Source organism: Fragaria vesca, linkage group LG6, assembly GCF_000184155.1.
Source record: "Fragaria vesca subsp. vesca linkage group LG6, FraVesHawaii_1.0, whole genome shotgun sequence".
Lineage (NCBI taxonomy): Eukaryota > Viridiplantae > Streptophyta > Magnoliopsida > Rosales > Rosaceae > Fragaria > Fragaria vesca.
This window is the reverse complement of record NC_020496.1, coordinates 3,229,117-3,249,896: the sequence shown is the minus strand read 5'-3', so window position 1 is coordinate 3,249,896 and position 20,780 is coordinate 3,229,117. Positions and strand designations below refer to the sequence as shown.

At 35.4% G+C, this 20,780-nt stretch overlaps 3 protein-coding genes and 1 pseudogene across 4 annotated transcripts in view; 2 read left to right on the top strand and 2 right to left on the bottom strand.

The window, feature by feature from the left end:
- LOC101304602 (wall-associated receptor kinase-like 20-like) overlaps window positions 1-516 on the top strand; it is a 5,071-nt gene extending 4,555 nt beyond the window's left edge. The window contains exon 2 of the mRNA XM_004304828.1: window positions 5-516. Within this exon, the coding sequence (XP_004304876.1) occupies window positions 5-516 (512 nt within the window). The remainder of the gene's footprint in view (window positions 1-4) is intronic.
- A 333-nt stretch (window positions 517-849) lies between these two features.
- LOC101295924 (probable protein phosphatase 2C 5-like) lies at window positions 850-3,895 on the bottom strand. Its single transcript, XM_004302213.1, has 8 exons — window positions 3,873-3,895; window positions 3,380-3,622; window positions 2,921-3,092; window positions 2,579-2,796; window positions 2,361-2,468; window positions 2,143-2,268; window positions 1,831-2,057; window positions 850-1,545 (listed from the first exon to the last, which is right to left on the bottom strand). Exons 2-8 carry the CDS (start codon window positions 3,587-3,589, stop codon window positions 1,326-1,328), a joined length of 1,281 nt encoding a protein of 426 aa, XP_004302261.1. The 5' UTR covers window positions 3,590-3,622; window positions 3,873-3,895; the 3' UTR covers window positions 850-1,325.
- Window positions 3,896-5,089: 1,194 nt separating this feature from the next.
- LOC101304310 (protein ROS1-like) lies at window positions 5,090-13,431 on the top strand. Its single transcript, XM_004304827.1, has 20 exons — window positions 5,090-5,573; window positions 6,090-6,824; window positions 6,907-6,987; window positions 7,098-7,436; window positions 8,102-8,192; window positions 8,284-8,881; window positions 9,762-9,841; window positions 9,943-10,027; window positions 10,111-10,202; window positions 10,316-10,384; window positions 10,469-10,505; window positions 10,641-10,723; window positions 11,145-11,567; window positions 11,647-11,683; window positions 11,781-11,844; window positions 11,967-12,100; window positions 12,190-12,255; window positions 12,612-12,726; window positions 12,849-12,887; window positions 13,298-13,431. The coding sequence occupies exons 1-20, from the start codon at window positions 5,114-5,116 to the stop codon at window positions 13,429-13,431; spliced, it is 3,762 nt and encodes a 1,253-aa protein (XP_004304875.1). The 5' UTR covers window positions 5,090-5,113.
- A 1,576-nt stretch (window positions 13,432-15,007) lies between these two features.
- LOC101304022 lies at window positions 15,008-20,593 on the bottom strand (annotated as a pseudogene). Its single transcript, XR_185091.1, has 19 exons — window positions 20,476-20,593; window positions 19,809-19,975; window positions 19,555-19,701; window positions 19,270-19,469; window positions 19,080-19,179; window positions 18,709-18,777; window positions 18,361-18,441; window positions 18,084-18,215; window positions 17,918-17,999; window positions 17,735-17,830; window positions 17,481-17,657; window positions 17,299-17,405; window positions 16,963-17,185; window positions 16,741-16,906; window positions 16,390-16,643; window positions 16,141-16,304; window positions 15,862-16,053; window positions 15,274-15,761; window positions 15,008-15,131 (listed from the first exon to the last, which is right to left on the bottom strand). The product of XR_185091.1 is annotated as a kinesin-4-like (transcript).
- Window positions 20,594-20,780: the final 187 nt, after the last annotated feature.

Sequence of the window (20,780 nt, the reverse complement as noted above, 5' to 3'; positions counted from 1 at the left end):
GGAGACCCAAGATACAAAATCTACTGCAACAATGCCAATGAACTTCAGTTCATGTCAGCTAAAGGGTTTAAATACAAGATCCTCAGCTTCGACTTGAGTGTCAACAAGCTCATTATACTCCCACCTGATTTGTTAGTATTGAATGATAACACTCCCACATGTTATTCTTCAGATTTCTCATCACAAGGCTTAACACTCGATGAGCAATTGCCCTTCAACATTTCTACTCGTAACACTGTGATGCTGTTCAATTGCTCGGATAATCTTCTTCGCTCGCCTCTAAATTGTTCCTCAAGCAGCTTTTGTAGGCAGTTTGAGGATAAGATAGAGGCATGCAGAGGTACCCTTTGCTGCCATTTCTTGAAGGATTCTCGCATGACTTCATATATGATCAGGGTCAGGCTTGGAGGCTGCACTGCTTATACTTCCGTTGTCGATATTCAACCTGATGATCCTGTTGATAACTGGAACTATGGCATTGAGCTTCAATGGTTGCCTGACTTGCCTCCTATGTAACTGATTGACTGTGTTCAGTCCTTCAGGGCATTCCTCTTATTAACATGTTATCATGTTTGCATCTATGCATGCATTTCCTGGCAAGTTACCACTTCATGTCCTACTGCTATGCTAATGTTATCTTTCTCTGTCTTCAGTTACTTATGGTTCATGACATGAAGTCCATGTATTATGACTATTTAATAAATTGAGAAGATAACATATCAATCAATTTCATTTTGTTTTTATTTTAGGTTTTCACTATGAGAAACTGAGAAAATCTGCAAACTTTCAGTGGATACTCCATTCTTGACAAGAGGATCGAAATTTTTGCCATTTCAGAAACTCATATTTACATGAAAAAACACCTCTCATATATAAAGAATGAATGGAGTTCGACATTCGCACTAAATGGAAGATATAGTTAGCAAACCTTGTTGTATCAATTATATTTTCATTGTTCAAACAAAATAAATAGAAGCAGCACCAAGAAGTTGGATGCTTTTAGAAGCTATTTTCCAACTGAGTACAGGGAGCTGCCGCAACAAAACGTATCCATCATGCAAACTTCAACTTGCTTGCGAATTAAAAGCTGTTAGGGATCAAACTATCTTAAACACATCTGTTAGCTATCAGTCAGTCAGTCCAACAGCTGAGCACAAACCAGAATCGACACAAACTGTTGACATGTCCAAATACCTACTTACTCTGCATATTTCAACTTCATTTCTTACACACATCTATAAGAGTCACCACCTGAAAAACATAAAACCAAGCATGCTCACACTGCCAGAGAAAAAATACAACAAATTATGTTATCAGATATATTACTACAAGGCCACTGTGGGTGTGCTCATTCTCTTTCCTTCCATGGCATCTTTCTTTCTCCGACAGACTGCGCAGAGGAAAGGGCCTTCCCATGGCTTTGATGATGGTGAGAAGAAAGGTCCAGAATTTACTGATAAACCTTCTGATTGGGGCTGATCCACTTGGCAAACTGCACACCGGAAGATCCCAGAATTTGCATCCAAAGGAATATCTTTACCCAACCTGTAAATCAGCCAAGAAAAGAGATAAATTAGAGGCTGTCACTCAAGATGACAAGATTTAGGAAACAATCATGTTGCCATTTTTAGAGAAAGACCCAAGGGAATCATACAGAAATACTTCACATGGTTAGTATATGATTCTTATTTCAATAAAAATGAATGTGGAAGAGAAGCAGCCAATACAGTGGCTTCACATTATTCTTTTAGTTTGTCTATTCAGCTCATTCCGATTTATCATTAGCAATTAGGTAGTAAGCAATGCTAGTTGAACCAAGAAATAAAGTACCTTTCAGCGAGCATTGCTGAACCTTCTTCAAACAGTTCCTCCACAACTCCCACCGCTGAAAGCTTATTTGTTTTGCTCCCATTCTGACTTTTCTTCCCAAAAATAAGTGAAGTGAGCATGTTTTGTTTCTTCCTTGGAGTTGGAGGCAAGACAGGACGTTCTGATGGGATTATGTCAACAACTAGGCAGGTAGTATCATCTTTCAGACCCCTTGACCTCAGAGCCTCCTAAAGCAGAACAAAGAATATTAGGATTAGATCAGTAAAATCACACTTTTCTTCTGGGTCCGTACATAATCATCTCAGGTATTACCTTCACGACCAGCTTTGCAGCAAGCTCTGCAGGCAATCCGCGACAAGACTGTGCAGCCATTTCAGAAGACAGAGCATCCCAGATGCCATCAGAAGCTATTATAAGTCTTCCCCCGGCATTTGAAAGCTAATTAACCATGAAAAGAAGTTATTGAATTAGAATTCTCTACTAAAAGCAAGTTGATGGAAACCTTTGCCAATAGTACAAAATGAACTCACCTTTACTTGCTTCACATGTGGTACTGGGACAATATATTCACCCACATCTGTGTCACCAATTGATCTAGAAAGGCATAACCCACCAGGCCAGCAGCGTAGGGGGCCAACCTGTGAACCATTGAATACATAAGAAAATTAAATCCTTGGAGAAATAATTTACCAGTGAATTTTCTTTCATTTTTACTAGTTACAAGAATGAACAAATAAACTATGCATACCTCACTACCCCCAAAGACATTGAGCCTTCCTACTTCACCCCCACTAGCTGTAACACGCTCCCTCTCTTCTTCATTTTCTTCCAGCCTGTGATCTACAGTCAATAGTGAAACCACACCTCCCTGGGTGTCTAATATGCATCTAGAATCCCCAACAGATGCAACAGTCACAGTCCAACCATCAATCACAACAAACGTCACAGTTGTACCAGATGTTTCCCCTGTACGGATATTCAATCATAAAGGTAAGAACAACAAAAGCAATTACACACACATACAAAAGAAAAACAAAATCATTGTAATAAGAAAAGAAAAAGAGACCAAAAAAAAAATATTGATACATGCCTTTCTGCTGAAATTCTATATCAGTTTTCACAAAACCAGCAACCAGTGCCCGAGGCAGGGCTTGAAGCCATTCGTCCCGAGTGAGACCTTGAGGAATTGCACTCAAAACATTATCCAATAAAGTCTCCTTTGCATAAATAGCAGCTGATATACCATTATGCCCATCAAATATCTGCCGATTAATAATTTCAAATTTGTATGAGAAAGAATGTACGTGCTCTTATTTGGTATAAAAGAAAGAATAGTTACTGAACTTTTTGATTTAATCTGCTAGAAGTTTTTTGGAAACATGAGGAATACAGGATTCCACTTAATCTAACAAATATAACTGTATAGGACTCCAATTCACCTTTAACTAATCTAATTTTAATTGTCTTTTTCCTCAGATTCAGTCCACAAGAGAACAGTTTTTCTCTAAGTAAGCAAAAAGATGGAATATGGGGACAGAATCTACTTTACCGCAAAAACAGAAAATGAGGTTGAAGGATTCGCATGAATTCTACGGCAATCTGGTTTTATCAGAAAATAATCCTCTCCTTTCTTTGCCAAAGCAGCCTGCCCATACTTCAAAAAGGGTTCCTCAACCTTCTCGCTCCTAATCTCACGCCCAAGCAAAGTTGCAAGTGGAACAAGAGGAGATTTCATCCTTGCTACTTCAGTCTCACTCATTTTAGTCCTTGTGACATTTTCAAGAGACAAGTGCTGAAACATATTACCCAAACAATCAAACAAAATCTTGTCAGAACTTCACTCCCTATAATGTTCATCTACATATACTAACCACTCCATACACTAACTACCAAATTTTAAACTTTCCCATATCAAGAGCAGAATGACAGTCAGATAAACACAACGTACCACATAGAACATACATGAATAAAGATCAAACTAAGTTAAGCATAAACTGGAACATTTCAAGCACACTAGAAAACCAATTCCTGAAAATTCATACACTCAGTTTTACAATCACCGGAACCAGACACAGTCCTTCACTGCTTCCTGAACACACAAGCGGGTAAACTGGAAACTATATTGACTCGAAAACAATTCTGAAAGCACAAAAACAAAAACCAATTGAGTACACAGCTCTTTTATGCTTCTTTCTAGTAGAATGTCAATACATTTCATACTATTTTCCCAAAACCACATCCCACCAAAACCAACTCCCCAGCAAATCAAACCCAGTTATGCCAAAATTACACCAAGTAATGCAATTTATATCAATCCCCACATAGTGATGTAAAGTTTCCATCTTTAATAAACATAAACTTAACAAAAAGGAGAAATCTTTAGCTCCTATAGATACTCCAATCCAATAAAAACGACCCAGAAAAGCGACCAAGTTAAACCAAGCACCAATTGAGCCAAATCCAAGCTACAGAAAACGATTCAAACTTGTAAAAGCTGTGAAATTGAAGTCATAATTGGAGAAAATCAAGTACCTTAGAACACCCAGCTGAAAGATCCAACCTTTAGTACATTCAACTCCATCTACAAATCCTTCATTGCAATTGAGCTAAACCCTAAGAGAGAGAGAGAGTCACAAATCTCAGTGTTTTGATTGGAAGGGAAATCTAGAGAGAGATGTGAGAGTTTCGGGCAAACACAGCAGAGCTGTCATGTAAAATGACACTTATGTCCTGTCTCTTCAAGGCAGATGCCGATTCTAAAAGACAGAATTGACCTTTCCTCGCCAGATACGGAACCGCCGGCACAAACTTTATTGTACATAAACTCTAAAAAAATTACGGCAAAGTATCCTGTCCGCTTCAGTTAGGTTAAATCAAACCGGTCAAACACATATCACTTATTTCAATCCAAAACTAACTCTATCTCTCTCATCAATATTCAAATTTCATCCCCAGGTCAAATATATCTTATCTCACCCGTACAGTACGCCGTTTATATTCCTTTTCTGAATTGGAGAAGCTTTGGCCTTGGTATTCTAAACAAAACCCTATGGCTTCCTTAGTATTCTAAACAAAACCCAAATAACGTAGAAGAGTTTGTAGAGAAGAGCCGGACACCGACGTAAAGTAGCAATACTTTCTTGCTTCTCTCAATCCTATTTTAGTTCGAAATACTTTTCTTCACTTTTGATATAGTTTGATAAAACTCTGTTTCTCTCTTTCTATGAGAGTTTACGAAAGGAAGAACAGAGGGCACCGTGGGACTCAAGAGGGCGTTAGTGTAATGGAATCTATTGAGGTTCGAATCCCTGATACGCCCGTAAAGAAGACTCATAGACAGCTTTATGGGAATTCTATGCTCTCTGCCTCTACAAGTGCTTTAGAGGATGAAAACAACAAAGAGAAGGCAGAGTACTCGTCTGTGATGGATGTGGATAAGAAGGAAGAGGATTGTATTGGACTGACGAACACGAATATGGATTCAATTGGTCCCCTCGATTTGAACAAGGAGCCTGTTGAGGAGGAGTGGGACACTGAGGATCAGTTTGCCAATGGTTTTACGGCAGCATTGTTGCAAAGAGAAGATTCATCAAGGGAGGATGAGGAAGCGCTTGCTTTTAATCTTGTAAGTTCTCAGTCATCTTCCGACACCGTAATCCTTGAAAGTAGCAGTCGTTGTGGTTTTGGCAGCATTGAGGGTTCTTTCATGCCAGTACTTTCGCAACCTGAATCCATGTCACAATGTAAGTGACTTTTTTTTAGCATCCATCACAAACTCTTCACAATATATCATCTATGATTCTTGTTTATTATACTGGTTTCTTTATATAATATTAGAATGTATATCTGATTCCCAAATCAGAATATTGAGGATATTTCTGGCTGGCTTGCAGCATTGTCGCATTGTCATTGATTGATTTCTCATATTTGAATGAAAGAGCTTGAACTTCTCATTGATAGGAATTAATCAGCATGATTCATGCTGCAATACATCTTTTATATTGTGTGGAGTCTTTTGGTACCAGACCGCAGTACATTGTTTGCTTCAAAAGCTAATTATGCAGCAAGCCTAGGTGCATATAAGCATATTGATACTCATGTAGAAGTGTATTCCACATCTTTATGACACATTTGTTTTGAGCAATTAGGCATTCATTGTGGAGTTTTGTTTTCTATTTTATTTATATATTTTTGTATGTAAGCATGATGTTGAAATAGTGTTGTATATATACTAAAATAGTGTATGTATGTGACTGCAGATAATTTGAAGACTCAGGAATTGGTTGACGGCATTTACAGTACAAATAATATTGATATCCTAAAAAGAAAACTACATGATGCTACACTTCAAAGTCCACGAAAGAGACTCAAGAGGCTGAAGAAAAAAGTTTACCGACCAAAAGTGGTACTAAATCTAGGAAGACCTGTACCTAGAATGGAACCGAAGACTCCCACCAAAAACAATAAAAGGTTGAAGCTCAAGACGCCAAAAAAGAAGAAAAATGTGTCATTGAATGAGAGTTCAAGTACAATCGATCTCAATCATGTCCCATTTACTTTAGATCCGGAGGAAACTGTATCAGAGAAAGAATCTTCAAGCATTGACATAGAAAAACACTCTGAAGATGGAACCCGTATTATATCAGAGAAGGCAGTGGAGTGTTGCATCACAAAATGCGTTGGTGATTCTCATATGGGAATATATTTTGTGAGGAAGAAAAAGAGGACGACAATGGGAAAGAAATGGGAACTGAAAGATTATAGTAGAATAATGGAACCAAATCTTCGACAGATACAAAAGAAAAAAAGGATGGGCAGAAGGAGAACGGAAGTAGAGAGGTGGCAGAAGATAGCTACCAAGTTTCAGGCAAACTATCTTAAACGGAGATATAATAAAAAGAGAAGAGCTGCCCTCGAAATCAGTCAAAAGGAATTGCGGAACATTTTTGACACCGAAAAGCAGTTGTCTCCATGTTTCATCACCCAATCTGGAGGTAATTTATGATAATGTATCTTGTTTAACTTTTTTGAAGGAAATTTTACGAATAAAGAAGACTCATGTTTTTCTTTTCATAGGTTTGAACATTGAAGAAAGCTTAACCGGAATAGTAAGCCTACTGGAAAGTGATAGTTTTGAGTTGTTCGTCGAATCAATAGGTATGTGGGAGTTATTTTTTATTCATTATAAGTAAGGGTCTGCATTATTTTTTATCTTTCAAGTTCTTTATTTTTTTATAAGCGCAATTATATCTTTGAATTTAATACAGATATATTTGAAGAGAATACAAGTCATGAAAGCAACCATGGGATACTAGTTTGTTACCAAAAAAATGAGAAACACGGTCATCATGTTGAGCTCGGTATCGTAGCTCATGGAAACGGTGAACTTGGTGTGGTAGCTACGACAAAGAGAAAAGGAAGGAGACAAGAAAAGCTTGAGAAATTAGAACACGGTGAACTTGCTCATCCATGGAAGCTTCAATTGCAAAATGGAGTTAAGGAGGGGGAAAAACACGATGAGGAGCATTCTGGATTTTGGGAGAAGGAGAGAGATTTTTTTCGTGGTCGGATTGACTTATTTCTGACTCGTTTGCGTATAGTTCAAGGTATGTTCTTCACTGCTACAATTATTTTATATTCATATTACTTGGTTATGAATAACGATAATATATAGATCATTAAACTTGACTTGAAGCTGCGAAACTAAGGTCCATAAGCACTATATATATAAAAATTGATGTTGAATCCTCTTTTTCGCAAATCATATATTTCTCTTCATGTTTAATTGTCATGCACATATTTTCATAGATAGTCATAAGGTCCACTGATCCATCAACACCGAACTGAGTCAGAATTCAGAAACATATGGTTTGCATAGTACTTTAGCAAGCAACAGTTTTTCTTCAAATCACATGCTATGTATACAATTTAGGAATCTCCCTTGAGACAGTAAACATATTTCTTCTAGAGATTAAGCAATAGACAGTGATAATTTTACTGAAATATTATTATAACATAAGGTAAGGTTTACCTGCTTGCTTGCAACATCTGCTTATAATATTATTAAAGAGTATGATGGACCAGAACTTATCATATTCAGTTATTCACATAAGCTAATGTGACATTTTTGTCCTACAATTTTTTCTTCTTTTTTGTTTGTAAATCGGTATTATTTTTCTAGTTTTGAATATAATTCCATCAAGTAATTTATTGGTTTGTTTCCTATTCATTCTAGAATCAAACTTATTGTTTGGATTTGTATTATGATTAGGAAATAGAACATTTTCAGAATGGGATGGATCAGTTATAGATTCGATAGTTGGAGTTTTTTTGACACAGAACGTATCAGATCATCTCTCCAGGTAACTTAAAGTTCAGTATACGAATTTTGTCATATATGTTTTTATGATCATGAAGATGGTTAAACCATTAACTTAATCTTCTTCGCTACAGTTCTGCGTTTATTTCACTAGCTGCAGCTTTCCCATGTCAGCCAAGTTGTGAGCAATCAAAAATTGTTCAAATTGAGGAGTACGTAGAGGATGAGATTTCAAAGCTAAGCTGTGAGCCATCAAATGACCAAACATATGGTGAAAATATAAATACTACCAGCTCTACATCGGTTGGAAGTGACTTGGTATTTGATAAAGAGTTGTTCACAAAAGAAGCCACAACTACAATGGAGTGCGAAAATCAAAAGATAAGTGATTCAGAGATGGTGTTATCTTCTAGATGTGAAATAGGAGATTATGGAAGATCAAATCAAGAAGACATGCCATTTGATAAATCTGAGTGCTCATCAGGTGCTATTATAACTAACAACTCGCAGTCTTACTTCAATGAACTAAAACAAAAAGGAAGGAAGTTGAAGGCGGATGGACTTGATTGGGATTATTATAAGAGAGGAATAGAGAGTGAGCTTGGGAAAAAAAGACAGATTGAGCACATGGATTCAATAAACTGGCAGGCTGTTAGACAAGCAGATGTTGAAGACATTGCTGAAGCCATCAAGGGACGTGGACAACATCGTATCATCGCAGGACGAATAAAGGTAAAAAAAAAAAAATAATAATAATAATAATATCATCTATAAATTCCGATTTATATAATATGTGATATACAATCTATTTTATTTCTTAATTGATTTATTTTACTTTTCGACAATAATATGTCTCTTGATTGGTTATATTTTTTTGATTCGATGAGTTACTTTTGTTAGCTAGGAAGACTAATTAATGGTTCGATGTTATATATATTTTCTTGTAAGGATTTGATCAAATTTAGGTTTTTAAATGAAAAAAGAATAAAATTATGTGTTTTTTCTTTCCCGATGACAGTGCCAAGTTGATTCTAAGTTAAACTGTGTTTGTCTAGTTCTTGTAAAATGGTTCAAAAAAGTGTTGAGACACAAATCTTAATAAACCTATGAAGACCAGTTTGGTTTTTCTACTGTTGTCTTTTTGTCTTTTTTTTTCTTTTTTTTTTTCAAGTACCTTTTCTTACTCTTTGTCTGGAACTTGTAATTTGTTTTTTCATGTTAAAGCTCATTTGGGAGAAGACAAATCCATTTTAGTCATGGGTAGAGTAAAATCACATACGTATTTGTTATAGTCCAAAATAGCTTCACGTCTTCGGCATAATTTCTGTAGTAATTTCTTTTGACCCTTACTCTGTTATTCTTTGCAAAATTTTCTTGTTCTTGTGCATATACAATGTTCCCTGCAATGTTTGGACTTGACGAATGTTACTTAGTTATGAAACAGTTCGAAACCTAGCATCAAATATGTAGACTTTGTTTCTTTTTTCTTTTATTTTATTGGAATTGAAACTAAAATCAAATAATTTCTATGATAATGAGGTTCGAGAGAAGTTTTTGGTAGTCGAAGAATATTATTTCATATTGTCACATGAAGTTTTTGTTCATTTTGTAGAAATTCCTTAATGAAGTGAATCAAGATCATAAAGAAATAAACCTTGAGTGGCTAAGATGGGCTCCGGCAGAACTAGTAAGGTATATAAATTGTTTTACATGTGTGATTTTAATTACATGATATTTAATGTTTAATTCTATATTTTCTTGCACCTAATATTCATTTTTATTTACATTTGTAGGACATACTTGACTAATATTGAAGGAATAGGCTTGAAAAGTGTTGAGTGTGTGCGCCTTTTAGCACTCAAGCAAATAGCGTTCCCGGTAAGAGATAGATAAATGAGCAATTATCAAGTCATGTTATATTTTTACAAGATTAAATTTTTTTTTTTTTCCTATTCTATTAGGTGGACGTTAATGTCGGCAGGATAGCTATTCGTTTAGGGTGGGTTCCTATGCAACCACTACCTGAAGATGTTCAGATACACGTATTAGAAGAGTGAGTACATATTTTGTACATAACAACATATACTTACGATACGTATTATTATACAAACACATTGTCAACCTATTTCAGTTTCAGTAAATCTAATCAACACATACTTTTTGTAGGATGCCGGTTATGGACAATATTCAAAAGTACCTTTGGCCAAGGCTAACGAATTTGACGCACGAAGAATTGTAAGCCTCAAAATTTTCTATTTTGAAGTTACTTTTTTTTTTATTATATATATAACCATATTCAACTCTTTGATTTTTATACAGGTATGAACTACATTATCATTTGATAACTTTTGGAAAGGTATGTATCTTGAAAACTTTTTCTGCAAAATAAATTGTGACTTTCAATATTTTAGAAGAAATTCGTATAAAAAAAATATTTTAGAAGAAATTAATCTCTTAAATTTATGAAACGAGCTTTTTAATATTCATGTAGGTGTATTGTACCAAACGTAAGCCTAATTGTCGCTCATGTCCGATGAAGAACGAGTGCAAGTATTATCTCAGCGCATACGCCAGGTTTGTTTAAATTTAAAGTTTTAGCTTATATTCCTTATAATCAAGATTTATGAATTTCGAATTAATTCATTAAGTAAGACATTATAATTAAAAGGCGGTTGGTTTAACTCTAGTGTGAACGTGTATCAGTACCATACCCAAATTCAGTTTGAAACCTTTTAACGTCTTTCAATTTCTTTACTTCAAACTTTCAAAGGTATGAAAATTATCAATGAACCATGTTTTAATTTAATTGATGTCATAACTAATGTAGTCACAGCATGTTATTTTTTAATGATGTTATTTTTTTTTCTTTTTACTTGTGAAATATGTTTTTATTTTATAAATTTCAAAATATGTGTACTTCTAATAACAATTATGCAAATTCTGATCTCGTTTGTAATAATATAATGTTTTAGTCTAATTTATATATTTGATGTAGTGCTAAACATGCTGCATTACCAAAGTCAACGAAGAAAGAAAGACAAAAGAAAAGGGATGAACATCATGAAGTTGTTTGCAGTAATCATCTTTCTGATGGAGACGAGCCACTAAATCCAGCATCGCAGTCATATCTTGAGTATACTACCAAATTAGAATATAAAATGAACGGATGTGAACCGATAATTGAAGAACCAGCATCACCTGGAAGGTCATCATCAGAACCAGAATATGTGGAAAGAGACATTGAAGATTTATTCCTTGACAATCCATTAAATGAGTCTGTAACAAGAAGTCCATATATGAATGCTTTTCGAGGAACTGATATTTCATCACTAGTTCCCTTTCTGACCCATGAAGAAGCTTTCTCAATCCCTCCTCGCAGACTAAAGGAAGTAGAGCGTTTGAGGACAAGACATTCGGTGTAAGTTTAGTTTTACATTTTTATTTATAGAACGTTATAGCATTGTATATATTTATGGTTAACTTTAACTATCATGCAGATACGAGATCAAAGATGGAAGCACTTTGTTCAAAGAGGTAAAGTTCATTATCATTATTTTCTCTTCCAAACTCAAAGTTTTACAATGTTGTGAGTTAAATCTCAAATTAATAATCATAAATATGTATATTGCAGCTTAAACTAGAGAGACTACACCCTAATGATGTTAGTCCTTATCTTTTTGCGATGTGCACACCAGGTATGGATCTTAAAAACATCTAAAATACTTTGAAATATTTACATATGAAAAATCCCTAGTTATTATGTTAGGAGTTGCTATGAATGTGTTTGCTAATTGATTATTTGTGAAAATTTCAAAAGTATCTCAACCACATGAAGACAGAAGCAGTTGCAAAGGGTCTAAAGATTCATCGTGTGACGGTGAGAAGACATGTTTTTCCTGTTGTAGTCTCTCAACACAAGATAATACTGATATGGTTCAAGGAACGATTTTGGTGAGTAATACACATGAACCATGTATGATCACTTTATTTATGAATGTTTTAAACAATTTTACATAATTGTTCGTTATTGCATGAAACAGATACCTTGTAGAACAGCAACGAGGGGCAGTTTTCCTCTAAATGGTACATATTTCCAATTTAATGAGGTGAGTTTACTTGGTCTTTCTTTAGTAAATCATAGTTTTTAGGTATTGCTAACTATAAAATCAATGACATTATTTTACATTAAGAAAAAAAATTAAGAACAGTATAGGAAGTATTCAAAAGGAGCAAGAGAGAAAAGGTCCTGATTAATTTGAGAAAATATGTACCATTTAGTGGAAAACTGCCGGCGGGAGGAATCCCAGCCCCGTTTATTTCTTGAAGGAGCTTGGGCTGTTTGGTTTGTTCCTCAATTGATCAAAACCCATTTTGACAACCCCCTCAAACAGACCGAATTAATCAATTATTTGTATCCAGTTAAGTTACTATATGCTAAAACATTAACCTTATTGTTTTGTAGGTTTTCGCGGATCATGAATCCAGCATAAACCCCATTAAAGTTCAGAGAGATATGTTATGGAAACAAACAAGAAGAGATGTGTACTTTGGAACCTCAGCAAGTCCAATTCTCAAAGGTAAATAAATTTTATCTAAAGATCTTTATATGATTTGTCTATAAAAGTATTTAAAGAGATTTGTCATGCAAGAATATCACTATTTATGATGAAAGCGAATGACTGGACATATTTTGTGGCAGGTTTATCAACGTTTGAAGTTTATGAGTGTTTTGATAAAGGTGTGTATTCTCATAGCTTTGTTAATACTTAGTTAATAACTTTATAGCTAATACTATAAAACTAGCTCAACCAAATTATTATTGATTAGTAAGAAAGGTTTACACATAAATTGGTTTGAACAAATTGCAACTTCAAATTTTTTTTCTTAGCAAACTATAAATAAAAGTTATAAAATCATATATTCATTTGACATCCGAAATATATATTTTTTGATACTTGAGCAAACTTAGTGGTATTTTGTAGATAACTTATTTTATCATTATTCAAAATTTAGTGTGAAGAGAATTTGACATTATGTCAAATTTGGTTTCAGTGCTTTTCATGTACACTAATAATTTCAAAAAAGGAAAAGAGAACTATTATATCATACAAAATTCAATGACTATATTAATCTTGAATACCATTTCAGGTTTTATTTGTGTGAGAGCATTCAATCGAAGAACACGTAGGCCTGAGCCTCTTCATGAAAGGTTTCATATTTCAACTGTCAAAACAACAAAGAAAGGGAAGAAGAAATCAGAAGAACAGGAGGAGGATGACTAAAGAGTTGAAGAGGCTGAGCTACTAATAGTAACAAGTATATCTGTATATGTATATTTCGATATGACATTATAATCCAATGTTGGATAATTTTAATGTTTTGAGTCTCGCTTTTGTAGCATATTATTTGATTTGCACATCACTCGTCAAATTGTTTGTTTCTAGATTGTGACTATTGAGAACTTTTGTTCTTATGCGCATTTCTTAACTGCTAGATCCTAAGCGATGATTTTTTTCAAAAGCATTCTATCACATGCTCTCTAAAATTGGGCTTTTCCGGCATTGTATGGAAATGCTAAATAATGAATGAATATTTGCAGTGCTTAAAATGTCAGCTCTTATCCTCTACGAGTGATAGGAGTCTCTTATCTCCTTTTCTTGAAATTTTGCGTAACTTTTTTTTGTTTTTTCTTTTTTTTCCAAAAGTTCAAACCAACAAGAACTTGTAGAAAAGCATATTGTAGGAGTTTTATACCGGAAAAGAAGAGGGTAACTCAGTTGTGGTGATTGATATTGGATTCCTACTTTTCAATCGGTCCAAAGGAATAAAAGGAGGTTCAAACCTTACCCAGGCTATTAATATAAATGTGGATGGTGCAGTGGTATTACAGAGAGGTGTTTGTGGTACAGGAGCAACAAAATTGGTTGTGTGTGGGTGTGTTTGCAGTCTCTGGAGTGGGTGGAGTGAGGCCACATACTTGTGAATTTAAAGAGTCTAGTTGATGAGTTTTGTCTTGTAAAATGGAATGGGTACTTTTTCAGCTGATTTGGTAGGTTTAACGAGTCCATTATATATTCTTTGATTCGATCCTTATGAATGATTTTTTTTTCGATGAAAAGAAAATAAGAACTTGTTCTGTTCTTTGTAGTATACAAACTTTACTATACACGATTACACGTAGACTGTGTCTTTTAATGTTCGATGATAGGTAGATTTTTATTGATTTGTCATCTTTAATTGATCAACCACGTTATAATATAATTGCGTAATTGTTTACATGTCTTTGTCTTATTCACACTGAAGATCGATTTTTCTACTGTTTTTTGTCACAACAAATGAGAAACAACTGCAGTCATATGTTCATTTACATTTTGAAGCTACTTTTACTGCAAATTTTCCAAACTTCTTAACCGCTTAACATAGTGTTTTATGATCATCACATCATTTCTTTACCAAACACTTGGTTTTATTTTCTTTTACTCTAATTTTTTTAAAGTTAAATAATCTCACATTAATACCACAACAAGCCTTAATAAGTTAGTTGACATGAGTCTTTGAACTGTTCATGCTTGGTCTTTTAATCGTCATGATTTTTTATCAATAGATTTATCTCCTTTATCCTAAATAAAAATAAAATAAAATTGGTTGACATGAGTGCAATACCAAAGTCAATTTTTGGTTTATGATCACCGCGGCAGAAACTCAGGCAACTAAAATAATTGTCATTTCAAATATACATATCTTGAAACCTCTCTCTCTCTCTCTCTCTCTCTCTCTCATGTATAGACACAAATTAATACACAAAAATGACTCCAAACAAAATTACGTATATCTTTGCAAGTTTTCACACCATGATCCTCACTTTGCACTCCTATACCTTCGCTTGCCTTCAGCAGAGACAGATTGCCTCTTAGGTAAAGCTTGACTAACACCATTGGGCGGTTTCCGCGACGGTGAAGGAATCAATGATGGAATGAAACTTCTGCTAACAATAATAAGATAAGTGAAATATTATATCAGAACACATTAAGGGAAGAGTAGTGTATGCAGTGATCTTAATAAACTAACAGATAATGCAGCTTAAAGATAAATGTGATTATGAGCTCATCGAAATCAGAGTTCACCTAGTTTCTGGGCTCCTTATTGACCTGGAGTTGGTTTTCTTTGCTTTTGGTCCCAACCCATTTGGAATGTTTGAAGCTTTAGTAGGACCATTTAATTGCCAAAGCATGTCTGGCTCTGAAGAATCACTTGTGGTAGCATCAAGCTGATCATCAGATTCGTTAAAATCTTGACTATCATCTTTATTTGTTGTTGAACATATGATGGAAGGGTGTGGGAGGCGACTCTCACCAAACATCTCTGGTAACTGTCTGTTGTCCACATGATCCCAACATGATCTTAATGGGCTTTGTTCTCTACTTTTACCCTCAAGCTTGTTCACCATCACCTTATCAACCCAGTCACCAGGAATTGATGAAAATAACTCCTTATCATCCTCTTTCCCAATCACTCTAGGACTAGCAACTGGTGGCCATGGAGGTGAATGCATCAACATGTCTTGGAGATCTAAACTCCGCCTTTTTGGCTTTGATGAAGAGGTTTGATGAACCTAGTGAATCCAAAATTTATGAAGCAAAATGATGCGATAAGACACCATAGATAAAATAATATATTGATCCATGTATAGTATTACTTACTTGGTTGTGTACCTCTATGTTTCCAATATCCTCCATTGGTTGCTTGCGACCACCAGAAGAATCTCCAATACTTTTCCTGCTTGGATGCAAAGGAGAAGAGCCAGTAGACTTCATTCTAAATCTTTCTGGGCTTAGGGAGAGCGAATGTTTCAAGTGTTTTTCCTCACCTTCTTTTCGTGCCAAGGCTGTCTTTAGAGCAGCAACCTGATACAAAAAGAACAAACATTAAGAAGAAGTTTGATATATTGCACACACAGTTATATGGTTATAACCATAGAAGCCAAAGACCACCTGTTCTTTTAGATCTTTAACATTTGCACCATCTTTGTTGACTCGAGCAGCACCAAGTTCAACTGTGGAAACCCGTTCTGCAAATTTGAGGGTACTCAATGTTTCTCCAAGAGCTTCATACTCAGGGCTAATGTGAACAAACATGAGTGTCTTTGCTTGCCCTCCTGATATCACACCAAAAAAATAATTACAAAGGAGACATACATAGATTTTTTTCTATGTAAGCTCAAGGTTATTAAACAATTTTACCGAGCGAGTCTTGGAGTAGTTGTGTTAGTTTACTATTTCTATATGGAACATGTGAATTCTTTTGAGCAAGAGAGGCAATGACATCTCCTAAAGCTGACAGAGATTTGTTAATATGTTGTGCCTCCTTTAATCTATCACCAGTCACCTCGGATTTATCAACTCTTTCACTTCCTGCTAAATCAACTAGATGCATACAACCGCGGAGAATGCTTCCAGATGTCAGGTCCCTTCCGTGAACATGAACAGTCAAGCAGCTGTTTATCATAACAGAAGAGAGTTAATGTCTTCAGCTATTATAAAATTATAGGAAAACAACTTGTATTAAAATTCATATCACATCATTAATCCTACCTATGAGATCGACTGCTCCGGTCATTCATGGCGGTAGAACTCACTGCACGATTCTTATGCCCAAGGTTCATCAAATATATAACATCAGATGTTGATGATACAGGTACAAGGTTCGCTTCAGGTACATTAATGCCGTTTTGAGAACTATTTCGAATTTCTAATGTATGTTGGAGTTAAGGTCAAGATGAATATGATAATGCATTTAATGATTAAAATGAGCATCACAATCTAGAAACTGAAGTAGGGTTAGGACTCATAAAGGATATCTTTGGTTAGAGCCATCAACTGCAAGGAGATCCCTAACTTGCTCATTGTAAATTTCAAGCATCTGAACAGAAATTCCATAGTGAATGGTGTCCTTTCTCAATTCTGATAGATGAAACAGATCACTCAATGCTCTGTAATTTACACCTCGGCTTTCCTCCGTAATCTCACTGGGTCCGGTCTATATTGGTGAACAAATAAATCCAATGTTTAGCCTATAGTATTTTAGAATAAATACCCCTGAAGCATATTATATGATGAAATCATCTAAAGTATAATTCCACATATATGTACCATTGTATAAGTTTTTCCTGATCCTGTTTGTCCATAAGCAAATATGCAGACATTGTAACCATCAAGAACAGACCGAATGAGAGGCTGTGTATCTGAAAATACCTCCTCTGCATCGGAACAAAAGTGACAGTGAATAGGCTGACAAGTATGATTGAATCCTACTTTGAGACTAGCCAGCTAACCTTGGGTTGAGAATGGGCCAAATACTTTGTTGAAACTGAAAGATTTCCGCCCCTCTTTGCCATATTTTGAAGGGGTTACAATTGTAATTTTTCCATCATCTATGTGATCAAAAGTATTGGAATGATTTGTTTGCCCAGGCGATGGAGGACGCACTCGGCAGTATACCCTTATATTGCCTAATCAAACAAAACTGATGACCATTAAATTTGTAAAAAGCATATATTGATTATACATAGGAAGACTAGTAACTTACCTTTCAGATCCTGCACCAGATTGTACAACTTGCGATTTTCTTCAAGAACTTTCTGGTACCCTGATGCTGCATGAGCCAAACCATGCAGGTGCGTACCTACATTGCGAAACTAATTATGGTCCTGGTTAAGAATTTGGAAAAGAAATAAAAAATAATACCGATTTTAGTTTGAATATATATTACCTAGGTTGTTGAACTCCTCCTGGCACTTCCTCTGTAGAAATTTCATTCCTGCTTTTGTATCATATAGAGTATGTTTCAATTCCTACAGGATATCAGCACCAATTTCACCAGTTCTTTAGGACAGATTAACAATATTAGTAGCTATTATGATACAACTGCAGTTTACCTGAATATCTTTCTTTTGTTGTTCAACCAACATTTTATGTTTCATAAACTGGCCTTTTGATCCCTCTTGATGGTCAAATGTTTGATTGCAACAATCATCCTTCTTTATTTGAGTTGCAGCTCTCTCTTCATTCTAAATTGTCCATCAGTAGAAGAAAATGCATGTCACCAATTGCAAAATCAATCAAAATTACACAAAATGCTACCCCATTGATTCCAATATATTTCCTTCTCACAACATCTATGGTGAACGAGAATCTAAAGACATGTAGACATACCTTCACATCACCAGAACCAGGTTCTGAAAGAGATACAAACTCTGAGTTAGGGCCAGGGCTATCTTTGGAAGGTGCTTTTACCTGCCATTATCAAACAGGTATAAATCATGCATGGAAAGCTTGATCGTAAGCAATAGTGAAACTGCACATATAATTCATCTTCCTAAAGACGATGAGACAAAACAGTAGAAGTTCATAAACTATTCAGGAAACAGGATCTAATTATAACACGAGTAGAACTTAGTCATCTAATATATATCATGTACACTAAGGAAGCAACGAAATCTCAGAAGAGAAAAATGGCACATGAAAAATTAAGCCATTGTCCATGGACAGACAGCTGCTTACCAGTTCAGTTTGGCTTGCTAGGCGATGCTGAAATTCCTCCATCACTTTACTCAGCATAGATTCCACAATCTGTTAAAAGTACATAACAGGAAATGGTTTTTCTCAGTAAAACAGAATGCTCATGCTAAATAGCATATGTAGTAATATCATGAGAACAATGTTATCCGTAGAATAACAAATGTGGTAATCCATTGACTGATCACAGTATAGTAGAAGGGTATGCTGATTTTTCTGATTAACAGGAAGCAACTAAGGCACTTTATGGCCTTGAATATCTCTGCAGTTACTTTCATGAACATAATTGGATTTAATCTTCATTGACTCCCATCCACATCAGTATAATTTATCTTATAATTTATTAAGATACTTACAAATGGAATTTCTTCCTGCTTTTTGTCCGAAAGAGCTTCACGTACTAGCACGTGCAAGGATTGAGAAGAACTCTGGATATTGAAAGACAAAACAATTAAACTCTAAATGGATGTAAAAAATAACTTAAGAAATAGAAAAATTTCACTAACTGCTTCATTGATATCTTCACTGGAGAAACTATCTTGCGACCTTTCGCCCCATGATGAGGTCCTTGTAAAGGAACTCATGAATGGTTCAGAATTTTTCCGCAGAAAGGGTTTCCCACTGATAGGTGGTTTCAAGTTTCCAACAAATTTCCATGATCCACTCCCGCCTGTTTGTTTCCAGTCATTATATGATTTTAGTGCTAGAACACAGTTAACAATCCTTGCACTAGCAAATTTTCCTCCCTGTAAACTCAAAACGTGGACAAGTGTCAAAAAACAAAAACAAGGTATCGGCAAGTGCACAGCCATAAATACACTCAGCACCAACCTGTTCCAAATCAGAGGCTTCAAAGGTTGGAAGCCCCAATTCCTCCACAGCCACAAGGAAATTTCTGACGTTTTCGAAGTACTGAAATGCTGATAGAGCTGCCCCATCAGGAATAGTCACGGAGTCACAAGAAGGGCCTTCAACTACCTAATAACAAACAGGCAGTTATCCTCATCAAACCATTCAACAAAACAAATAGGAACACATGAAAGAGCCTGAACAAAGGCAAAATAGAAACCAAGTTTGATCCATACCTTTGCCACAGCTCCGGGTTGAACCTTGTTAATAACATTGCAAAGGATTATTCCACTTCGCAATCCAAGCCTAAAATCTTCTTCAGAGGGCTCGGCTGGCAAATCTTTACCGCCCACCACTCCAACCGTCTTTCTAAGCCACCCGGCTGCTTCATACCTTCTCAAGGCTGCATAATAGTATGGCACCATGTATACATTATATATTACATTACATGACATATAGAGATTCAAGTCATAGGCTGAGAAAACCTTACTTCTACTGTTGAATTGGGGTTTTAAGTTTGAGGTTCATTATAAAAATTCATCCCCAAGATGATTGAAATATAAAGCAACAGACTATGCATTCAAGTTTTGTTTCCAATTTTATCTGCATTAAACCAAATGATAGCATTCCTCACCAATTACTGACCTTCTATGATTTCAATTCTATCAGTAAGACAGAGATGACCAAAGCTAACCATTTATGAAAATTTGGATGATTGAGGTTTCATTAAACATTCCAAAATCCAAATATTAAAAAGAAAGTTCCATTGCAATACATTTCCATCAAAATTGACAACCTCACCACCTTTATCAAGAAAACTCAGTATCATATTCCAGAAAACACTAAAACAAGTGAAGAAACCAATTAGAAAAGAAAAGAAGAAAATCAAGGATAGAAGATTACAGGCTTCATCTGCCTTCCTGGAAGCCAATCCCACATCGGTGAGACGAGTCCCCTGCTGTTGAAGAACGGCTTCAACCACAGCAGCAACATTAAAAGGCAACGAGTGCTCCGATGCCATTACCACCAAGAAATCAAATTTACTTCACAAATTCAGCTCATACCCATCAACCCAGAAGCTACACTTCTCTAAGGAACAATGCAGGCCACAAATTTGTGATGGGAGCCCAGAAAGTATTGGGATTTTTGAGTTAAAGATTGAAGCTTTGGTTGAACTATGTGGGAGAGAAACAGGAATTAGATATAGA

Coding starts and splice junctions, on each gene's coding strand:
- LOC101295924 (XM_004302213.1), bottom strand. CDS start 3,589: ATGAGTGAGACTGAAGTAGCAAGGATGAAATCTCCTCTTGTTCCACTT. Junction 2,797..2,920: donor TATAGAATTTCAGCAGAAAG/GCATGTATCAAT, acceptor ATATCCGTACAG/GGGAAACATCTGGTACAACT. Junction 2,269..2,360: donor CACATGTGAAGCAAGTAAAG/GTGAGTTCATTT, acceptor ATGGTTAATTAG/CTTTCAAATGCCGGGGGAAG.
- LOC101304310 (XM_004304827.1), top strand. CDS start 5,114: ATGGAATCTATTGAGGTTCGAATCCCTGATACGCCCGTAAAGAAGACT. Junction 12,101..12,189: donor TGGTTCAAGGAACGATTTTG/GTGAGTAATACA, acceptor TGCATGAAACAG/ATACCTTGTAGAACAGCAAC. Junction 12,256..12,611: donor CATATTTCCAATTTAATGAG/GTGAGTTTACTT, acceptor ATTGTTTTGTAG/GTTTTCGCGGATCATGAATC.